At 58.4% G+C, this 16,074-nt stretch overlaps 5 protein-coding genes across 5 annotated transcripts; 2 read left to right on the forward strand and 3 right to left on the reverse strand.

Moving 5' to 3' along the window:
• Window positions 1-2,029: 2,029 nt before the first annotated feature.
• CGCS363_v012991 (uncharacterized protein) lies at window positions 2,030-3,641 on the forward strand (the record flags this gene model as incomplete). Its single annotated transcript, XM_036644840.1, has 2 exons — window positions 2,030-2,828; window positions 2,878-3,641. 2 exons carry the CDS (start codon window positions 2,030-2,032, stop codon window positions 3,639-3,641), a joined length of 1,563 nt encoding a protein of 520 aa, XP_036489269.1.
• Window positions 3,642-4,055: 414 nt separating this feature from the next.
• Window positions 4,056-4,943, reverse strand: BUD32 (EKC/KEOPS complex subunit BUD32; the record flags this gene model as incomplete). Its single annotated transcript, XM_036644841.1, has 1 exon — window positions 4,056-4,943. One exon carries the CDS (start codon window positions 4,941-4,943, stop codon window positions 4,056-4,058), a length of 888 nt encoding a protein of 295 aa, XP_036489268.1.
• Window positions 4,944-6,556: 1,613 nt separating this feature from the next.
• CGCS363_v012993 (uncharacterized protein) lies at window positions 6,557-8,032 on the forward strand (the record flags this gene model as incomplete). Its single annotated transcript, XM_036644842.1, has 2 exons — window positions 6,557-6,743; window positions 6,822-8,032. 2 exons carry the CDS (start codon window positions 6,557-6,559, stop codon window positions 8,030-8,032), a joined length of 1,398 nt encoding a protein of 465 aa, XP_036489267.1.
• Window positions 8,033-8,492: 460 nt separating this feature from the next.
• cdc14 (Cell division control protein 14) lies at window positions 8,493-9,439 on the reverse strand (the record flags this gene model as incomplete). Its single annotated transcript, XM_036644843.1, has 2 exons — window positions 8,493-8,978; window positions 9,035-9,439. 2 exons carry the CDS (start codon window positions 9,437-9,439, stop codon window positions 8,493-8,495), a joined length of 891 nt encoding a protein of 296 aa, XP_036489273.1.
• A 4,201-nt stretch (window positions 9,440-13,640) lies between these two features.
• Window positions 13,641-15,200, reverse strand: PEX29 (Peroxisomal membrane protein PEX29; the record flags this gene model as incomplete). The annotated part of the gene is made up of 2 exons (XM_036644844.1): window positions 13,641-14,922; window positions 14,977-15,200. The coding sequence occupies 2 exons, from the start codon at window positions 15,198-15,200 to the stop codon at window positions 13,641-13,643; spliced, it is 1,506 nt and encodes a 501-aa protein (XP_036489272.1).
• Between the last annotated feature and the right edge of the window lie 874 nt (window positions 15,201-16,074).

A 16,074-nucleotide genomic window follows, 5' to 3' on the forward strand; every position in this document is an offset into this window, starting at 1 on the left:
TAGTGGCCTTCCTTTTTCTATGCAATCCTCCTTTTTTTTTTTTTTCATGTCCATCGCCTGTTCTATCATTTCCATATAAAGTGTGAAACCCCTACCAGTCAAATCTCCTGAGAAGATCCCCTGCGTTTGCCTGGGTTTGATGATTTCGGAGCCTGCAAGTCAAACTGACGTATCGTGGTGGCATTGTTTGTTTTTTCTCCATCCTTCTCACATTCGCTGTCTCTGCCTCCTCTCGCTCCCATCTCTCCAACAAGTCAGAAATCCGGTCGTTTCTGTCTCGAACCGGCCGACTTCCATCGTTTCATCCCTTCTTTTGCATCTGCCCCATTGGGCCCCATCTCGGTCGTGCGGTTACCTCGTTCCCAGTTGCATGCTACGCTACGGATATTTGCTACCGTGGAAGCGAGCAAGGCGGGAAAGAGGAGAAGGAACCGAGAGTGAACAGAGAGGGAACGACCCTGTGACCTGAACTTCGGCGATCCGATAGAACCAGCAGTGCGCACAGGCTGTTGGTCCTGTGTTGGTTTTTTCTGGCGTCAGCCGTGGTCTCCTGTTGAACTCTTGACATCTGCGCCTCGGCTTGCAGTTCACAGTTCGGATTGGTGGTGTGTGTGTTGTGACCGTGGCCCTTGCCTGTCGTTCAGCTTGCCGCCCGTCCTTCAACGATTTACACTTTTCCACAGCCCGCCCCCCGTCATTCTTCGACTGTCGTCCTCTTGGTGGTCTTAAAAAAAAATCCCCGAAAAAGACAAGAGGCTGGGCGGGATCAGGACCAGGAATCAGGAACGAACGAATAGACTGCCTAGAGTGGGTGGACGGACCCAACACTCGTCCCTTGTTCCTGGGCTAGAACACGAGCAGACAAGAGGCAACGAGAGGCAGGCACATCTGACTTTGTCCTCACATTCGGATACACACCCTTCACTATTTTTTTTTTTCGTCGTCGAGGTCGAGGCAGGCACATTTCCAGAGTGCAGTGCATTGCGCAGGCGCTGCTTCCCAACTCGTTGACGGCATCGCTGCACCTCGTCCATGGTGCATCCCTCCCCAAACCCGTCATAGCTGCCACACTTAAACCTTTCCACACCCTGAAACAGTCTCTTCCTCTACCCACACCCGCTCTTTACGCCGCATTGCCATACGTCTATACCATTCATACCTTACTCTTACTACCGACCGTACCACTTCACCTACCTCAGCTGTCTGTCTCTAAACACACATTACCTATTACGCATCCACACTTCACGCTCCTTCTGTGTGGTCTCTTCACTGCACGTCTGACCTTTTCTTACCTTTCCTTACCTCACGGACACTGGCCGCTTTCTCATCTATATCCGGGTCGAGGTTAGACTGATTTCCATTTCCATTCCCAACCCCACGCCCGCGCACCCACCTTACACATACACACGTCTACACGCAAAGCCTCGCTCCGATCTCAGCCCAGTCGGACCCTTTTCTTTTTGGTTTTGGCTTGTTTGCCTGCCTACCGCCTGCCCGCGCCTCTGGAACATCTGCCAGAAAGTCCCCACAGCTTCTTCTCGTCAGGACCCACGGCCGTGTGTGCAGAAAGGGCCCCAAGGTCCAAGGTCTCTCTTGCTTAACCTGCAAGGTCAAGGCAAGGTCCAGGTCACGGGCTCCGGTAGACGAGACGAGACCCAAGACGGGCAGAACACTCCCAGTCACCAAAGGCGGAGCGCTCCCTCGGGAAACATCCACCCATCCTCTGCTCTTCCACTTTCACAGGCCCGGGGTCTGTTCCCCATTACAATTACCTTGTCTCGCCTGCCTTTCACTCCCCGTCTCCTTCCTTTTCGCCCCTCCCAATCTGCAGATCCAGCAGATCGTCTGAATAACAAGGGCCCCCTCTGGAGTCTGGATCAAAACCACCACGCTCCCTCCCGTCCCCTCCCTCTTCCTTTCCACTTTGACTCTAGGCCCTCGTCTTGTCCAAGCCGTGCTTGATACCTGTCACCTTGGCCTCACCAGAGTCTATCATACCCCCGACATCAAACCGACACATTGCAGGACAATGAACGGACACGCTGCCTCCAAGGTGTCGCTATCACACGAAGAGGGTATGGGTCTGTTGGACGAGAAGACGTTGTCCGACGTCGAGAGCGAGAGCGGTAGGGCCGACCTCGAAGTCCGCTTCGCGATACCGCGATGGTCGACACTAGCAAGAGGCGTCGTTGGCTACGTGCGGGCCGTGCCATGGAGGGTTACGCTTATTCGAAGCCTCATCTTCCTACTGCCTAGCTTCGTTCAGAGCCGATTTACAAGAGAACGGAGTCGTCCCGAGAAGCTGTTCCCGACGTCATACCTCGACGGCATGCGAGGACTCGCCGCGCTATTCGTCTTCTTCTGCCACTACTTCTACCAAGCCTTCATCATCGCCGAGGGCTGGGGTTCATCAGAGAAGAACTACCACATTCTGAAGCTGCCATTCCTCCGACTCTTCTACCAGGGCCCGCCGGCCGTCTGCCTGTTCTTCGTCATCTCCGGATATGCACTCTCACTAAAACCGATCAAGCTCATCCGGAGCCAAAAATGGGATGAGTTCTCCGCGACAACAACATCCCTCATCTTCCGCCGATTCATCAGACTCTACATGCCCACGGCGATTTCCACCTTTGGTATCATGCTCATGCTGCAGATGGGCGTCTATGAATGGACGAGAGACTTTGCCATCGACCGCAAGTGGCACAAGAACGTCATGGAACCTCACCCCAAGCCATTGGATACGTTCTCCGAGCAAATCTGGGATTGGGTGTGGAGCATGTTCAACTTTGTTCACGTCTTCGGCTGGGAGCGGTTTGGTGGAAGCACATGTAAGTTGGACGCTGAGATGCACGTTGACACGACACTGACGCACTGTAGCCTACGACGTCCATCTCTGGACTATTCCGGTTGAGTTCCGCTGCTCGATGTACCTGTTCGTCACTCTCATCGGTCTGGCCCGTGTTCGCACAGGACTTCGCTTCCTTTTCCTCTGGGGAATCATCGCCTTCACCTACCGCAACAACCGCTGGGAACTACTTCTTTTCTACTTTGGCATGATGCTCGCTGAATACGATCTCATCCTCGGAAACCACAACAACAACCAGCCGCCCGCTGCTCTGCCGTTGAACGAGGCGCCGCCGCAAAAGAGCAGGTTCAAGGGTTTCCTTTGGGCGATGTTAAGCATTCTCGCTCTGTACCTCATGTGCCAGCCTGATATCAACTACGATGTCACTCCTGGCTGGGTCTGGCTTTGCTCCTTCATTCCCAAGTGGTGGGAGGAGGAAGGTTACCGCTTCTGGCAGTCCATTGGATCTGTTCTCTTCGTTCTCGCCGTCAGCCATTCGCCGAGATGGAAGTCCTTCTTCAACACCGCGCCCGTCCAGTACTTCGGAAAGATCAGCTACGCTCTCTACCTCATGCACGGCCCAGTGATGCACACTGTCGGCTACACCATTGAGAGATTCGTTTACAGCCGCACGGGTATTGAGGGATACTGGTACAACACCGGCTTTGTCATTGGGTCTTTCGGATGCATCCCCGCAGTTATTTGGGCCGCGGACGTTTTCTGGCGGCTCTTTGATATCCCGACGGTGCGGTTTGCAAAGTGGTTTGAAACAAAGTGCGCCATCAAGCAACAGTAAAGAGAAGGAACAAAGACGGCGCTTGCGCGTCTGCACATATGTCTGCGACAAACGCTCAATAACGAGCTGGGTCTGGAAAGTCGGTATGGGAATCGACTAATAATAGCATGACAACGGCGTTTTATATCATACGGCATTATTACTATACCTGGCGTCGGGAATTTTTATTTTTATGGGGGCAGGGGGTTTAGCCAACCTTTTTTGGCATGTTATAGATAGGCATCTCAGCAGGAATGCACCTTTCAGAGCCACATGACGGACTTGAGAAATGTACAGAAGAAGTACCAGAGAATGTGGACAACGTATCAGATGTGGTAGATGCAGCCGAAAAAGAATATTCTTCCGACCGAGGGGTATCAAATTCATTCCTTTTTTCTTTTCTTGAACCTTTGTCTAAATCTCCAACAAGATGTCTCAACCAATCATGCTCCTCTTCCTGCCCCTCATCCTGACGTCTTCGAGCTTCTTGAGAGTCGTGGGGGCCTGCTTGTATGATGCGCGATAGGCGTCCAGCAGATCCTGGAAGTATTCCTCGGCGCGGGGATGCGTGCTGCCGAAAGCGCGCTCGAGGACATAGAGATCGACCGCGCGGTCCTCGTCGGAGGTGCTCTGGCTCGCCAATCCAAAGTCGATGATGAAGATCTCCCCGTCCAATTTCGAGGCCTCCTCCCCGTTTGCGGTAGTGGCAGCAGGCTTTGGCGGGCGGAGCATCATGTTGGATGTGGTGAGGTCCCCGTGTACGATCCCGATCTTGTGCATCTTGCCGACGGCGGCGCCCATCCTGCTCATCAGGTTCTTGATTTCCGTGGCGTCTCGTCGTGGAGCTGCGGCGGCGGCCTTTTCTTCTGGTGTTGTTGTTGTTGTTGCTTCTCGTGTGTCCGCCATGACCTTATCGTCTGTCTCTTCCTCGGGAACTCCAGCCAGGCGCTGGCTGGGAACGACGGAGTCGAGCCACTCGTTGATGCGCACGCGGACGGGGGCGCCGGGGATCCACTCGAGCATGATCCAGCCGGCGGCCTCGTCGAGGGCGTAGAGGGCGGGGACGGGGCAGCCCTCGCGGCGGCATTTTGCGAGGACGCGGGCCTCGGCGAGGATGCGGGCGCGGGTGAGGCGGGCGTCGAGGGTTGGGTGGCGGTAGGGCTTCGGCGGCCGGTACTTGAGGGCGGACGGGGTGGAGGGGGCGAGGAAGGTGGTTTTGTAGAGGCGGGCTTCGGCGCCTTGGGTGATGAGCTCTGGCGCGGAGCAGGAGGGGTGGGTTAGGAGCGGGGGGAGGGGGAATTGTGTCGGTTGTGGTGTGGCCATTGTGTCTGTGTGTGCGTGTGGTTTGGTGAGGGTGGCTGGCGGAGGAGGAGGAGGAGAGGCGAGGAGGTCGGTGGCTGGCAGCTGGATTGGCGTGGTTTGGGAATATCTTCAATTTTGCGGCAGACCTGCACGGGCGGGCTCGGCGAGGAAAGTTTGGAGGGGTAAAGGTGCCGGTGCCTGTGCCTTGGCGGGGGTATGGTTTGGTGGGCAGACCGCCTGCCGCGAGAGGGGATTCTGCCAGCTGCCGTTGCTTTAGGGCCGTTTCTGGGGACGGGACGGACGGGTTTCGTAGCGCGCGGCGGGCCGGGCCCTGTGCGTGAAGCTTCACTTCCGTTCCGGGTGTTTCTTTTTGGCGGGCAAAATTTCCGCTGTAATCTATTCACGACTTGGCTTGCGCAAAGCTTCCGGAACGTTCTGAAATGCGTCGTGGGATTTCTTGGCTTGGTTTACCGGGCGTTGGGAGTGTTTGCGCACTCGCAAGGTAGGCAAGGTAGGCACTGTGCGACGCAGCGAGAAGCAAGCGTGAGGTTTTGGGAGAGCGGCCGCAATTGGCATCCAACAGCCAAGATGCAAGATTGACCAATGCCCAGCGACAATGGGACTGAAGTTTGAGCTACTCCTTCGAATACATGAAGGGGTGATGCACCCACCCTTCAAGTGAAGGCCGTGAATACGGCACCAGTGTCGAGACACCAAAACGTCATTTCCGAATCGCAAAGATGGCCCAATCCGTGCTTTCACGCGATCATCAATCTCAGATAACGAAGCAAGCTGCAAGTCTTTTCTCATCTTTCAACACCAACCGGGCCATTCGGTTCCTCCGCCGCTACCTATTGCCGCACATCGCGCGCGGGAGCAGACGATCAATGTCCTGCATCGGTTCACACTGGGGCCAGGCTTCCCGATATGCAGCCCAGCGGCCCAGCAGCCACACCACCACGACCACCTGCAGGCAGGCGAGCCAACGATACAACCAGGCCACCAATCACCTCTGTCTACCAAAGTCTTCTGTGGCGGCCGAGAGGTGCTGAGAGGGGCAAATGCTTCCCTTTCGCATATCCGCTCTGGTGATATGCAGGCCAGGGTCGGTTCTCTTGCGCCTTCGGGCAGCTGCTGTTGGAAGACTATCCCGTGCTGCCCGCTTCCTCGTCCCGAAAAATTGCGCAGTTCTAGCTGGACCCTTGGAAGACTTCAATTCGAAGTGGGAGAATGTGCAACGTTTGGAAGGCGATTAGAACGGGCAGGCAGTGCTTACGGAGGGGAGGGCAAAATATCGACTATGCTCCATTGAGTCGCATGCATCCTCGCATCTGACAGAACCCGACCCTGTCGAGGTTTGCTTACATTGCCCTCCAATCCCTCATCTCTGGGTCTTCTGTATTTGTCCACCTCTGGTTTCCCGGTCTCACCCTCTTCACAAGCTGGTGTAGCCTTCCGCCGGTCGCACCGAGGACAATGGGCTCCTGAGCCTCGTCGCGGAACACACGACGTCTCTTTATTGCTACACCACACCCTAGCTGGCCGAGCTGTCGCCTCTGTGCCCTTCTCTTTCGCAGACTCAAGACTATCTGTGGTGATTCAAAAAGAAAGGCGCCCATACCCGAGAAGACGAAATGGCGGCATTTCTCGTGGTCGCCGCGCTGGCCGTCTGCGCCGGCGCGGCCGCCGGACAGAGACGGTACGCCGCCGTCGACATGTCACCAGCAGGCGGCGGCGGCGCCCTCGTCCCGCGTTTCTTCATTGACGAGCCCCGTCTCGTGGCCCGCGACGGGGCTCCTTGTCCCGCGAACGCGCATTCATGTGAGACTCCTACAAAACATCCCGAGACGAAGGCCATGAATATGTGAGCTGGTTCTAACAAATTGAGATATGATATAGGCCTCGACATAGGCTTCCCGGACCAATGCTGCTCTAACGAGAACTACTGCTACGTCAAGCCGAACGGGGACCCGTGGTGCTGCCAGATCGGCTCCAACTGCGACTCAAAATGCTCCGCCTCGCAGTTCCAATGCACCACCGTCGTCCCCGTCACGATAACACCTACCACCACCGGCGACCCGACCGTCACGTCCTCCACTGTGTCCAACTGCTGCTTCCGCGGCTGCCCCTCGACCTCCAACTTCCGCTGCGCAGACCAATTCGGCGGCGGCTGCTGTCCCTACGGCAACACCTGCGCCTCCTCCAAGCAATGCATCCAGACCATCTCCGCCACGCCGTCCTCCACCGCCGGCGGCCTCACCCCCGCGGACCCGGGCTGCACCGCGACCACCCAGCACGCCTGCGCCGACGGCCAGGGCTGCTGCGACGACCTCATGCACTGCACCAGCGTCTCCGGCACCGCGGCCTGCGCGCCGGGGAACCCCACCGCCACGGACGTGACGTACGACCCGGACAGCAACGGCGGCACCGGCGGGTTGTCAGCGGGCGCGAAGGCGGGCATCGGCGTGGGCGTGTCTGTGGTCGGTCTCGCGCTCGTCGGCGTCCTCGCGTGGTTCTGCCTCGTCCGCCGCCGTCGCCGCCGCGGAGCGACCACCATGACGGCCTCATCCCAGCGCAGCGGCGGGCTGAGCAACGTCATCGGCGGGGGAGCAGCGTCCTCGCGCCCGGGACGCAGCGCGCGCGCCATGTCGGAAGTAACATCGGGCTCGCGGCCGACGGCGCGCCGCGGCGCGACGCAGGATTACTTCGGCCCGGACGCCGTGGCGGGGCCGTACACGGAGACGGAGACGGTGGCGTCCGCCGAGGGCGCGGTGACTGTCGCGTCGTCGCCCGGCCGCCACCGCGGCGTGCCGCTGCAGGCGCACTCGCCGAGCGACGTCGTGGCGCCGGTGGAGATTGACTCGCGCGTGAAGAGGGGGGCGCCGGCCGCGGCCACGTCTGTGTCGCAGCAGGCGTTGGCTCCGTCCTCGCCGCCGACGACGGAGGGGCGGTTCGAGTTGTACGGGAGCGAGATGCCGAGCCCGACGTCGCCGGGGATGCCGTCGCCGCCGCTGATGACGCCGAGCGCAAGGAGCGTTAGTATGATGGAGAGGTCACCGATCGACAGGTCGCCTGGACCGGCGCCGAGCCCGGAACCGCGGCGGCGGTGAGGGGGTTTGAGGAGTTGGCTGACGCTATGTGTTTTCTCTCTGTTCTCGTGTTCATATCTGTCTTTTTGAGACGCCTGAATTGAAGTAATAAACGAGCGACGGTACATTTTTTGTTACACAGATTCCCGATGCCTTCGGAAAATCCCTCCCTTGTAAGAATACTTATTATGCGATAAGGAGTGGTAGGAAACCTTTTTTGTGTGAAGAGCAACTCCGCTTGACCGACCGTTTCCTTGGAGAAATTAACAAAAAACGATAGACATTGATCCTTCGTGTCACATCCCTGCCCTCCGCGAACGCCAAACAGTATGAAGGATGCAAATGAAGACTGGAAGAAGCGATGATGAACGCATGCGAGTCTAAGAAAAATGGAAGAAAGAAGAAGAACCCCCAAGACGACCAGAAACACCAAACACGAGACACCGATCCCCTTCAGAAGTTGTATGAACACCCACATAGCTCAGCAAACGACGCCACCAAAGGGCGCGCACGTCCGCAGATCCTTGACCAGGTCCTCGACGCTGCTGAGATGGCGGCCCAGCAGCTCCTGCTTCTCCTCCGTGGTCAGGGTGTCGGCGGACTCGCTGCCGGCGCGACTCCTTGCGTAGTGCTGGGCGTCCGAGGCGGTGGAGTTGCCGCCCGCGAAGGCGCCGGCGAGCTTGCTGGGGCTGCGCTGGTGGATCGCGGGGACGGAGGCGCGGGCGTCGGCGCGCGGGATGGAGGGAACCTCGGGCATGAGGTAGAAGTAGAGGAACTCGACCAGCTTGAGCTTGACCTCGCGGGCGGTAGAGCGGGACTTGAAGAGGGAGGTGACGGTGAGGAGGCCGTCGAGGGCCTCGAAGGTGCGCGTGTTCAGGGGGGTATCGATGAGAGCGACAACGAGGACGAGGAGGGTCGCGGATTGGATCGCCGGGCAGTTGACGGGTTCGAGGAGGTCGAGGAGGAGCTGCGGGATGGAGTTAGTGTGAGAAATTTGGAAGGAGCCTTTAATGCCAGACATACGTTCATATTTTGTTCTCTCGAGAAGAGTGCCTTGCTTGGTGGGTGGAGGAGCAGGACGCCTTGGATCAGATCCAGCGAGCTGAGGATGAGGAGGTCATTCTGGCCATCGGCGCCCTTGCCCATGAGGCGGTCAAGGGTGTTGATGAGGCGGAGGGCAACGTTCCACTCGAAACCCTCCTGCAGCTTGAAGAACTCGCGGAAGGCCAGGTCGTCGGACAGGTCGGACAGAGACTTGCCGCTCGACCGGGCGGACTCATCGTCAGTCGCCGGCGACTTTGATGACCTTGACGGCGCTGAGAGGCAGATCTGGGCGAGGAGGCCTTCTACCTGGCGCAGGCCTTTGCGGACCTTGGGGCCATCGTAGGAGGAGAGGGAGTCGAAGGCGAGGCTGAGGAGGTTCTCCATGTTTGGATATCGGTGGTCGTGACGATGTTTGTGAGGAGGCCGCCGTGGCTTGGTGGCTGATGTGCTGCGGTGGACGGGGTCGGTCTCGAGCGCGCGGAACGAACTGAACAAAAGAGACGATGCGATTATCTGTCGATGCGATTATCGATAACAATTGAGTGACGCCGGACTGGGATCGGGGTCTGACGGCAGCAGCAGCACACGCCGGAAAGTTGATAATGCAGAAAAACAACAAGAACAAAAACCGACGAGAACACAAGTCCTCTGGGGGTTGTGGGGGTATCACGATCGGATGACTGGAAAGTGCCGAAGGGGGAAAAAGAAGAAGGGGGAAGAAGCGCACAAGGTGATGGATCGCGCGGCGCAAGTAATAAGCATATGAGAGAGACAGCGGCGGCAGCGACAAGGACGTCGGTAGCTGATTGCCGTGTGGACAGGTGTGGATGTTTGTGTTGCGACCCGACGATTAATGCCCCGGCAACCGGGTCGATCTCCAAGGCGTTGGGATGGGGATTTAGCGTGGCCCTGAAGAGGAAAGCGAGCTTCTGTTTGGCCCAAACAGCGTGACCACGCACACCGTTAGCTACAAATAAGCGGGTCGATCACCGCAGGCACCTCTGCGTTGGCGCATTGCGGGGGGCCCGGCCCGGCATTCAAGCTTGGGATTTCAGGGTCAAGGTCTTTTGTTGTTTGTTGCTGCTACCTTGCCGTTTGACTTTATTCTGGGCAGGCGATTAGGTATTGAGATAAGAATAAGCGAGTTCTTTTTTTGAGCATTCGAGCTTTCTACCTTGCCGTGTAACAGCTGCCCTCTGCCCTCGGTATGTCTGCTACGATCTTCGGAGACGACCCAGGCCGGCCACATGCCCAAGGGTCCTATCAACCGGCCTTGGTTCTGCAGGAGGCGTCGTTCTGTCGCAGCGGCAGCGGATGCTTAAGAGCGGCACATATGGCAGATGAAACCTGACGGCGCGAGGGGATGGCACATTTCAGCGTCTTGGAATCCACGTTGGCAGCGACGAGCCACGGCGACATCGCGACCCGGTTCGCAGGATGCGAGGTGAAGGCATGAACAACGGCAGGGCAGGGCACACCAGGAGGGGTTCATCGGAGTGTTTTACGTGCCATCCGAGAGTGCTTAGCGGAAGTTGAGACTAGCGACTCTGTCTTCTAGAAGCCCAATCCCGTCTACTGCAGACGTCTGGCGTCTGTCTGTCTGTCTCCCTCCTCCCACCGCAGCCGTCGCTTCTTAAGACGAAGCCTTCGCACGAACCTCTTGCTGTCTTTACTATTCGTAGCTTGTCTCCCTGCCCTCTTTCTATTACACCTCTACGCGGATAGGTAGTCCACCTCACCGAAGCAGCCTTCCGAGAAACCCGAATTTATCCATCTCCGGAATTTCGTCAATTTACTCTTCACAACTCGCACTTCGGAGCAAAGTCCGCCATTTCCTCTGGATTTCGGCCTCTACCAAACCCCGACCCCAGCAATACCCAAGCTGCCGCCTGCGAATTGATGACGTCTGCCAGATTTCGCCCCAACCCAAAGTCCAACATCTCCCCACAATCAATCGATAAGAGCTCCAACAACGCGGCAGGTCCCATCAACACCTGCAACTGCTGCTGCATGTTCAAGGTCGGTAAGCTGCAGTATGTTGGCATGTGATTGCTCCTTTGCTCTCTTGCCTGTTTTCATTGCGTCTGCCTGCCTACAGATACAGGACCTGCTAGGACTGCCAGCCAGGACTGAGCTGCCTGGCCCAATTCTCCAGCGGAAAGCTTCAACAAAGCAAGGATCAGTGATCCAGCTGCCTCATCCCTTTGCTCCAACCCTGGCTCTCCCTACCTTACGACAACGCAAGAGTCCTCTGCACAAAGTCATGACGGCCTACATCCCAATTTACCCCTGCCAAAGGACACCATGCAGACGGACAAATACGGCGTTTCCAAGGAAAAGGAACGATACGTGCATACGCGGACAAGCAGAAATCCCCACCTCCCAACAAATCAGACCTCCTACCGGGGTACGGGAAAAAAACAGCTGCCCACAAGCTTGGATGAACAGAGTGGTGACGTTGACACGAGCTGACCAACAGCGAACAGCATAACCACCGCCGGCTGACCACCACCACCACCACTACCACGACCGATCCCACCTCCTCCGCAGCCCACCGGGGAAAAGAGCTCCACCAAGCTACCCACCACGCGAGCTCTGCTGAGCTCCGGCCCGTGGTAGAAGCTACTGCTGTCTCTCCTGCGGCTGCCACGGCGGCTGTTCCAGATCCAGGCGCCGCCACCCATAAGAAGCCACCCATCTTCCGGTCCGCCTTTGCAAAGAGGCTCCCTTTCACGATGGGCGTGCCTAACGACACCTCTCCAACAAGCGACCCAGGCACCAAACCCTCAGATCCTTCAAATAACCCCTCCTTCCCCTCCTCTCCGCCAAACGCCATACCCCCACGCAGATCTTCAACGAGCCACTCGTCCTCTTCCTCAACAACTGCCGCCGCCGCCGCAACGGTTCCCTCCTCTCTATCTGCCCAAGCCACGGCGTCCGTGCCGACGACATCGTCCAAGGCACCCCTCCGCACCGTCCCCGAAACCGACTGGCTCAACCGCGCCGCCTCCGTCAGCTCCCGCACCCACAAGCACTCCCATTCTTCCTCCTCCCACCGCCGCCGTCCCTCCGGCGCACTCACGACAACCTCCTTCACGGTTACGATGCAGCCTCCTCCGCCCCCCGACCCCTCGCGCTACGCGACCGCCGACCTCAACTTCACTCGCAAGGCCTGGCCCGAGGAGAAGGACAAGGTCATCACCGGCCCCTTCGACTACCTCTTCGCCCACCCGGGCAAGGACTTCCGCGCCCAGCTTATCCAGGCCTTCAACATCTTCCTTGACGTCCCCCAGTCCAGCCTCGACGTCATCACAAACGTCGTCGGCATGCTCCACACGGCCTCCCTTCTCATCGACGATGTCGAGGACTCGTCCTCCCTGCGCCGCGGCCTGCCCGTCGCCCACAACATCTTTGGTGTGGCCCAGACCATCAACTCGGCCAACTACATCTACTTTTGCGCTCTGCAGGAGGTCCAGAAGCTTAAGAACTCCAAGGCAATCTCCATCTTTGCGGAAGAGCTCGTCCACCTGCACCGCGGCCAGGGCATGGATCTCTTCTGGCGCGACACCCTCACCTGTCCCACCGAGGAGGACTACCTCGAGATGGTCGGCAACAAGACGGGCGGCCTCTTCCGTCTCGGCATCAAGCTCATGCAGGCCGAGTCTCGCAGCCTCACAGACTGCGTCGACCTCGTCAACATCATGGGCCTCATCTTCCAGATCCGCGATGACTACATGAACCTCTCCAGCCAGGAGTACTCGGACAATAAGGGCATGTGCGAGGACCTGACGGAGGGAAAGTTCAGCTTCCCCATCATCCACAGCATCCGCTCCGACCCCTCCGACCTGAAGCTCATCAACATCCTCGGCCAGAAGACCAACGACGTCGAGGTCAAGCGCTACGCCGTGTCACGCATGGAGAGCACCGGCAGCTTCGACTACACCAAGCAGGTCGTCGGCGTGCTCATCGACCGCGGCCGGAAGCTGGCGGACGACATTGACGAGGGACGGGGCCTGAACAAGGGCATCCACATGATTCTGGATAAGATGATCATCTGAGGACTTTTGTGCTATTGAAGAGATAATTAGGGGCTTTTTGGGGTTCAGGAATGGGAACGTCATACCCGGGGGGTTTATGTCACGGAGCATTGATCTGGGAAAGGTAAACCCGGTGTGTTTGCCGCGCAGGTTTTCCTCGCCCCTCTTGGTATTGTTCAAGGGTGGGGGAGAAAGCACAGGATGGCATTTTCTTGGTGTTACAGAGAATCCCGGCTGGCACGCCGGACGGCTGCATTTAGACTTGGACCTGGGATTTAGGCAGTTACAGACATACGCAGACGCGTGATGGGGGTAGTGATTCCCACGGCGTCTGTGTTTATGGAAATGAACCTTTATGATGAGATGATCCCTCAACAGCATGCCATTGCCCCGTGTGAAAATAAGAGCAATGTCGACCGAATTCGTCAGAATCACTAGGTACTCAAGCTTTGGTTTGAAGTATGTTCATGTTATTCATCATCATATAATACAATCCCAACAAGCTCGTTGGCTCATCACACACAGAAAAACTCATAAAACCACACTCATTACGCAGGGCTCGTCGTGGCTCTCCTCTTGACGAGCCGAACCCACCTCCGCCTCCTCCACTCGCCCCTGCGCCCGGTGCCGTCCTCGCCCTCCTCCCAGCTCAGCGTCGGCGCCGCGGGCACCCTCGCCTTGCCCTTGGCCGTGGTGGGCGAGTCCATGACGCCGCCCGAGAAGCTCGAGTTCTCGTCGTACATGTCGTAGACCCAGCGCTCGCCCTCCGTCTCGACCTCGACGCCCGTGATGATGCGCTCCTCGACCCACTCCCTGCTCCAGAGGTCCAGTGCCCACTTCTTCTCGGACCACTCCCACCCGTCGGGCGGCAGGACGTCCTCGAAGAAGCGCGTGCCGCGGGGCCGCTCGCCCGCGATGCGCGGCTGGGAGAGCGGGTCGTACGGCGACGGGGAGAAGAGCCAGGGCTCCCACTCGTCGTGGGACTGGCGCTGCAGCTCGAAGATCTCGACCTCGCGGGTCTCGGGGGCCGAGTCGAGGATGATGTCGGCGGCGATCCAGGCCTCGACGCTCGAGCGGGCGAGGGGTTGGTGCGGGGCGACGTGGGTGTCGTGGGTGTGCGTGAGGAGCGGGGCGATGGCCGGGTGACCGGAGAGGATGAGGCCCCAGCCTGCGACGAGGGCGATGAGGCGCCAGGGGAAGACGGAGGCGAAGGTGGTCATGAAGACGGTGGTGAGAGTCAGGGCGAGGAAGAGCGCCGAGGAGAGGGCTTCGTTGGAGAAGTTTGTGATGGGGAGGACGCTCGAGACGACGCTGTCGTGGGCGACGCAGAAGTCGTCCATCGAGTTTTGGAGGTCGCGCATGTTGCGGAAGAAATCCTTGCTGAGCTCCTTGACCGGTTTAACGGTGCGCGCGGGGGCGAGCGGCGGGCCTTTCGGGGAGTAGCCGACGGACTGTTCGGAGGAGAGGGTGCCGGAAGGCGGCGCCGGGTGACGGGCGAGGAAATGGGGGATGAAGACTGCGAGTAGGAAGCCGGCGAGGGGTACGACTGCGAGGAGATACGGGTCCAGGCAGACGAAGGTGTAAACGGCGAGGAGGGATAGTGTGTGTGTCGGACGGCGCCAGCTCAGCAGGCGGACAACGCGGGCTTGAAACTTGAAGACCACGCCGATGCGGGCGTTGAAGCGGCGGAAGTTGTTGGACATTGTCGTGATGTTGAAGTTTGGCCGCTGGGAGAAGGTAGAGGTCTTGTCCGCGGGGAAGCCCGGGGCCAGAGTGTCGTCGCCGCCAGTGAGGCCATCGGAGCTCTCGGGAATGACTTGCTGAAGGAGTCTAACAGTGTCAATATGCCATTCTTGAAGAATCAACTTCTTCATGAAGACTTACCTTTCAACCAGGCGATCCTGAATGCTCGTCTTCTTGCTGAGATTGTTCGCGATGCGCGAGCGCAGGCCGGACGGCGATTTCTTGGACGGGGTGGTGTCGTTGGCGTCGGAGTCCTGGGGCCACTCGTCTACGACGACGGTCGGAGGCGGCTGCCGCTGCTGCGGCGGCGAGCTATCGGATGTATCATCGCGGGAGATGAACAAGTCGGCCGTGTATTCGTCCATGGTCACCGGTGCCGATGCCGTGACCGCAAGGATGTCGTTGGTGGGTGTAGACGGTGCGAGGCGGGATGCGCCAGCGCGTGTTTCGTTTGCTGGTGTTTGACGTTCTGGGGGGTCACGTCATCGCCCGGCGGCAGGCAGGCAGTTGCCCAGCGTGCACAGCTGTCGGGTTCTTTCTCGAAGGTGCCCTCTGTCGGTGCGCCGAAACTTGCGTGACCTGCAACTCGTGTCTTTTCCGTCGGTGTCACGGCGTTTTCCAACCTAAGCATCAAGGTTGATGCGCCTGTGTTGGGGATGGAGCTGTGTGATGCGGATGAGCTGCTCCGGGGTAGGTTGCTGGCTGCAGGCAGAGGAGCTTCCCCAGCTGCATGTGATTAAGACATGAGGTGGTGTGGGTGCTGCTGGGTCCGGCGGCAGCGGCCTGGAGCGGAGTCTGCGGCAGTCGATTGGCATTTGGCAGTTTGCGGCGGTTGACATCACATGCGCCAGCACCAGCACCAGCACCAACCAGCGTGAGCTCAACCTACCCTGAGCTGCTGCACCTGCCACCGTAGGTAAGTAAGCAACATACCATCCAGCGTAAGTCTTTTTCATGAGAGATATCGCAGCAGTTGCATGCATCAGACTGTGTCCAATCGACGCTGGCATTCAACGGCCGCACCTACATGACGGATACCTGTGCTTGCGTCGAGCATCATGCATTTCCTCAAGCTCACCAGTTTCCGCATCCACGACCAAATACCCAGACGAGGATGTTGGTGGCACTCACTGCCAGTATGAATGATTAACCCCAGATAGGACACTGGCGCAGGACGGGTGTGGCTGACGAATTGGAGGGGATGCACCACGAGATCTGGCGGCGGGGTGTGGCCGATTG

Source organism: Colletotrichum siamense (genome assembly GCF_013390195.1).
Source record: "Colletotrichum siamense strain Cg363 chromosome Unknown KSG_Cg363_contig09, whole genome shotgun sequence".
NCBI classification, from domain to species: domain Eukaryota; kingdom Fungi; phylum Ascomycota; class Sordariomycetes; order Glomerellales; family Glomerellaceae; genus Colletotrichum; species Colletotrichum siamense.